The sequence below is a fragment of the Lagopus leucura genome, unplaced genomic scaffold (assembly GCF_019238085.1).
Source record: "Lagopus leucura isolate 7727_CA_CO unplaced genomic scaffold, USGS_WTPT01 Super-Scaffold_739, whole genome shotgun sequence".
NCBI lineage: Eukaryota > Metazoa > Chordata > Aves > Galliformes > Phasianidae > Lagopus > Lagopus leucura.
The window spans coordinates 19,093,444-19,098,977 of NW_024962255.1; the positions used below are offsets into that span (position 1 = coordinate 19,093,444).

Genomic DNA, 5,534 nt, shown 5'->3' on the forward strand with positions numbered 1-5,534 from the left:
GCAGGTGATTCAATTGGATGAGTCTGTTGAGCAACTGAAAGAAGCAACCGAGGTAACTTTATCAAGAAAATCCTGTGCAGGATTATTTGTTTAAAACCAAGTTGTGGTAGCTTAAAATGCTGTTCCAGTAGGCTCCAGGAGTAGCTTTCTCACCAAGTTTAGCGAAACTGAACTTGCGTTTAAAATGCATTGTGCAATTCGGCTACTTAACACTGCATTAGAAGCTGATGACTGAACTATTGTTTTTGTTTTTATTTCCAAGAGAATGAATGTGCAAAACGAAAGGATTCAAGCGCTAACAGACATCGTGGTGCAGAAAGATGCCATTATTACAAAGCTAGAAGACTTGAGATCTCATTTAGAAGAAAAAGTGAAGGACTATGTGAGTTTTGCCCATCTCACTATCTTTACACCGAAACAACCCATCCCAAACCCTATGCTTGTAATGCATTCACTTCTGTAAAAGTGATTTTCTGTATGAAGCTGGTACTGTTTGAAATTGTAAACAATTCAGGTTAATCTGAAGATAGTTGTTGTTAACACAAGCAACAAAAATATCAGTGTGTTCCACCAACTGCTACCTCACGCTCCTACATCAAAGGAAGAGCAGCAGTAGGAGTATATTGAGCGGAGTTTGAAGTATGAGTGGATGGCCAGGATACCTCTACATTCTATGCAGTTAATAGAACTCTCCTGACTAATGTACTGCAAGCTACTGAGTATGTGAAGAGTAGCTTGGCTAGAAGTGTGTGTGCATACCACTTCTGGTGGCTTTTCTTCATTTTCTACCTTGATGTGTGGTAGCCTGAAGTAGCTCTGAAAGCATTTATAGTTAATTCTGTCACTCTGGTAAACTCCTCTTGATTGTGTGCAAGTCTTTTGCTTTGTAACCTGCTAGGCTCTTGCTCTCCCTTGTATACTGCACCGAGTATTGTGCTCGTCCTTATCTGAAGGTGTACCTGTTCTTGCTGTTGCTGGGATTTGTAACTGACATCTTTAGGGTCACGGGATAAACGTTGCAGCTGTGTAGTTTTGTGAAAATGTTTGCCTACAGAAGATTACTGTGCGTTAAGTGGTCCTTTTGTTCAGCTTCAATGTAACTGGTCTTATATCAATACAGGAAAAGACTATAACTACTTTTAAAACAAAGCTGGCAAATGAGAACTCTAATAAAGCTAGTGAAAGCAGCCGATTCAAGGGACATGAGGAAAGTGAGTTGGAAGTGGGCAGAAAGCGCTGTTTTGAAGATAAGCCTCCTGTGGAAGAGCCACCTCCAAAGAAAGGTACAGTTTCTTCCATCGCTGAACCAGGGGTCTTCCAAAAAACCAAATTGATTCCTATTCTGGAATGGAAGCAAAAGGTTGTGAAGCGCAACCTTATGGTATGAGGAGAAAATCCCGTGTTATTCTGTCAATAGAAGTAACTGTAATGTAAATATCCCTTTTGCAGAAGGTCCTATGCTGTTCATTTTTGAATGCTTAAAATAAAAGCTTTTTGCACTATTTATTTCCTTTTTGCTGCTTTTTCCTCATCCACGGCTTAGCTGTAGTCCCTTCCTTTCTTGCCTTTCTCTTGTGAAATATGTGCAAGAGAGGAAAGCAATGCCTTGTTTGTATGAGAACGCTTCTCTTGGATGATTTCCCTCTGCCATCTTTAGGATCCAGTATTCATGCCAAATAATGTGACCACTGAATGGTATCACGTATGTTTGTATTACCAGAGACAGAGGAAGGGAAATACAACTGATGTGGACTTTGTCGTACTTCAAATTGTAGTAGGCTTGTTATAATCATATGACTGAAGCTCTCATTTAAAAAGTTAATGGTAGTACTCTTCCAGCTAGGAATTAAAATGGATAACTGATACTCACAAGGTCAGCCTTGAGTTTTCTGTGAAGAAATACTGACTATTCAATCATGTTGAATGTTGTTTTTTTTTAATTTGTATTATAAGTGTCCAATTACTGTTTAATATATTTTCTTTCACTATATTAAATATACACAATGTAACAATGAGCACAGGTGTGTTGTGCTGATTCTCTAATAGAATTTAGTTATCCTAGTAGCGTGAGCAAAATTTCATTAGAGGCGATAGGTTATCTTGGTTTGAAGTTCAGGGTATTTACACCATTCACTGAGCTTTAGGTCCCGTTTCCCACGTTTTGGGATCATGCTTTTTCCTTACTTGGTGCATAAGGAGCTTCTAGACTAAACATCACATACCTTCTTGCAGTCTTACTTCTCTTGCTTTAGTGTTTGCTTGTACATTTCAGCACAAAGCATTTAGATTACTTCTAAGTCTTCCAATGGAGGATTTTACTCGCCTTTGCTAGAGGTGCTGGGAGCAATTGAAACCCAAAACCTGGTTTGGGATTGAAGATGCCACTGCTGTTGCTTCAGAACGACTTCTAAATCACTTGGGGGCCGTCTATGGAACTTGTTGGATCGGTTAAGAGGCCATTTCCAGGCAATCCACGTGTATCTGTGTGTAATGCTGGCTGTGTGTGGATGCTACAAAGTTCTGCTTTTCTGTGGTTGTAGTAATAACAGGACTCTACAAAATTTCTGTGGAATATATTGTGCTGTCACAATCCCTAGTCATTTAAGTCTTGACTTATTTTTTCAATGCTGAAGCAAAGTATGCATATTACTTAATGGACGTAGCTGGATTCTAAAGCAAGGAAGAAGTACAGCAGGAGTCACTTCTGATAGGAAGAAAATGCATGTAATTTTAGTTAGTGCTCACTAGTTAAGGAAAAACCAGCCCCAAGCTAATGCAATGTTTATGGAAACTTGAGTCTGCAAATGTGTACCTTCTTCTGAGCAAGCTTTCTATGCAAAATAGTAGGTGTGGACAGAAGTAGGAATCCTCATAAGTTGTTTAGAGACCAACTGAAAAAAAGGAGGCAGCAGATACCCACACTGAAGTGATCAACTTTTCCCGGATTTTATCTTTGTAAAGTAAGAGCACCATGAGCTTAAATGAAACTTCTCAGAGAACTGTCTAATACCTCTTAGATATATCTGTGTTATAGGGATTGCTGAAGCAGGGAAGGTGGAAGCAATATAGCTGAATTATCTATTTCATTCCCATGTTTCTTAAAACTAACCACATGTTCTACTAGTGTGCAGTGGAAGGTTGGAGTAGTGCCACGGTAAAAGCGTTCTTGCGGACTGAAAGCTTTTTGCTGCAAACTATGTCTAGAAGTCTGAGGCACGTGATTACGAGTTCAGAGGGCTTTAACTCCATTTGTACTTTCAAATACCACGAGATGTGAGGGTATGGCTTTCATGTTAAGACAGTTTTTCATTTAGTAGTTGATACTTGGTATTGTGAACTACTACCGAATATTGATTTTCATCAACGTGAGCTGCATTCCTTTTCTTTGTGTGGTGTTTTTTTTCCAGTTGTTGTGAAGGAGAGAAAGAAAAAGAGCACTCTAGAGCAAAAGAGAATGGAATACATGAAGCAGAAGTGCTCTGCGTACCATATGGAAGTACTAGCACTGAGGGAAAGATCTGAAACCTCGGAACGTCACTTAGCTGTGCTTGAAGAGCATTGCAGGAGAGAAGAAAATAAAAAAGAAGGTCTCAGTAAGCAGGTCACAAGCCTGCGTATTAAGCTCTCTTTTTCTGAAGAAACAGCTGCTGACCTCTGTGAACAACTTCGGCAGTGTCAAGCTGAGTATCGGGAAATTGCTTCTGAGCTGGATGAACAGAGATCTGTAAATATGGGGCTGGAAGAAAAAAATGTTCAACTAAATAACATCATAGAAGTTGCCAAACAAAACATAATTGATAAAGTGTCACAAGTAAAAGCAGTGCAGACCAAATTAGGTGACTTATACAGACGTCACTTAGAGTCCTACGCTATCGATACTGACTTAGTCAAGGTAGAGGATTCCTCAGGCTCTGAGGAAGATGAACCAGAGAGATCTCAAATTAGTTCTGCATGCCTTCAGTCACAGGCTTCTTCTATGTCAGATCTTGCACAGGACCGCTCCTTTTACCACGGTCTTGAAAGGATTTGGGAAGCATGCAAACATATTATTGATGTTTCCTCACAAAAAAGTCAGCGGATCGAAGCACTGCTTCAAGATGTTGAAAGCCTAAGGAAGGGACTGAAAGATGCTGAGAATTGTAATAATCGACTTGAAATGAAGCTAAGCGAGGTTACAAATCCAGGTAGTCAGAAAGAAGATCTTATGAATCAGTTACAAGAGCAAATAGAAAAGAAAACCTGGGACTTTGAAAAAAAGGCTGCGGAAGATCACAGAGTAATTGCACATTTTGAGGAGGAAGTTGCCAACTGTGAGGTAAAAATAAGAGAGCTTGAATGTCTCCTGGAAGCTTTCAGAGCAAAGGAAGGCAGCGTGACAAAACTCGAAGAGTTACTTAAGGAAAAGGAATCCATTATTGTAAATCTAGAAACAGTTATGGCAGCTCTGCAGGAGAAGTCTGCTAATGAAGACACAAAGGTTGAAGAGCTAAATAATGAAAAAGCAAATCTGATGGAAGAAGTTGTGCAGCTGAAAAACAGCTTGGAGCAGATGAAACACTCTCTTTGGGAAAAGGAAAGGAGTGAAAAGGAGAAAATACAAACTATAGAATCGTAAGTAACTCCTGAGATAACTTACAGCCCTTTGAGAACGAGCTAGAGTTAAAACTCGTTCTTGTGAACATCCCTTTGACTTAATGCTTTTGCATGTTTATCAGTAGCCAAGCTACTACTTTAGGATGCTTTGGTATGCTACTTGAGTTCAAAGGGAAACCAGGAGCGTGCAAGGAAGCAAAGAATAACTTGGGGATTTCTGGTGGTTTTGTTGTACATCCCTCAGAACAGAATCTGAAGTATTTGTAGCTTCAGAATCTGATTATGAGAGGCAAGCTGAAATTTGAAAGTAATTGTTTAAATCTTGTCACTGGTCTAGATAGATCTAAGATTCTATTTACAAGTAGAAACCAGCAGGCAGGGCCTGGATTAAGCCACAAATGCTGTTTCCATGAGATGCGTACAGTAATGTTCTTTGTCTCTTTATTTTTAACATAAGGCTTAAAAAGGCTGTTGCTGAGAGCTCTGTCCTTGTGCGGAATTTGAAAAAAGATTTGCAGAGGAAAGAAGAAGAGTATGCAGACTTAAAAGACAAACTTCCTGATGCCAAGAAACAAATTCTGCAAGTACAAAGCGAGGTTTGTAGCCAAGTTTCTTCTAGAAGATTGTGCTTGGCTTTCTGTTGTTAGAACTTGTTTGCTCAAACCTTACCTACAAAGCTTAAAAATGTGTCACGCTGGTGGGGCAAGCAGCAACGCTTAGTGAATGTTGCCGTTGAAGCTGTAGAGGAGACCAGAAGTCAAGACATGGTTTCATAAAGATAACAAACAGAGGAAAGTAAACTTTGTTGGTAGTCTTGAATAATGTTTGTGAAAAGAATGGCTAATCGGCTTCTGGAGGGGGACTTGTGGTGATCTCTGTAGTAACAGTAGCCTTGCCTCTGGTATTTGTGGCAACTCCAAAACCTCAAACCTGACTCTTGT

The 5,534-nt window shown here is 39.7% G+C and overlaps 1 protein-coding gene across 1 annotated transcript in view; it reads left to right on the forward strand.

Moving 5' to 3' along the window:
* Nucleotides 1–6: 6 nt before the first annotated feature.
* LOC122175472 (kinesin-like protein KIF20B) overlaps nucleotides 7–5,534 on the forward strand; it is a 6,801-nt gene continuing 1,273 nt past the window's right edge. Inside the window, exons 1-5 of the mRNA XM_042863161.1 lie at nucleotides 7–52; nucleotides 263–382; nucleotides 1,121–1,283; nucleotides 3,408–4,611; nucleotides 5,051–5,189. Of these exons, the coding sequence (XP_042719095.1) occupies nucleotides 266–382; nucleotides 1,121–1,283; nucleotides 3,408–4,611; nucleotides 5,051–5,189 (1,623 nt within the window). The 5' untranslated portion in view covers nucleotides 7–52; nucleotides 263–265. The remainder of the gene's footprint in view (nucleotides 53–262; nucleotides 383–1,120; nucleotides 1,284–3,407; nucleotides 4,612–5,050; nucleotides 5,190–5,534) is intronic.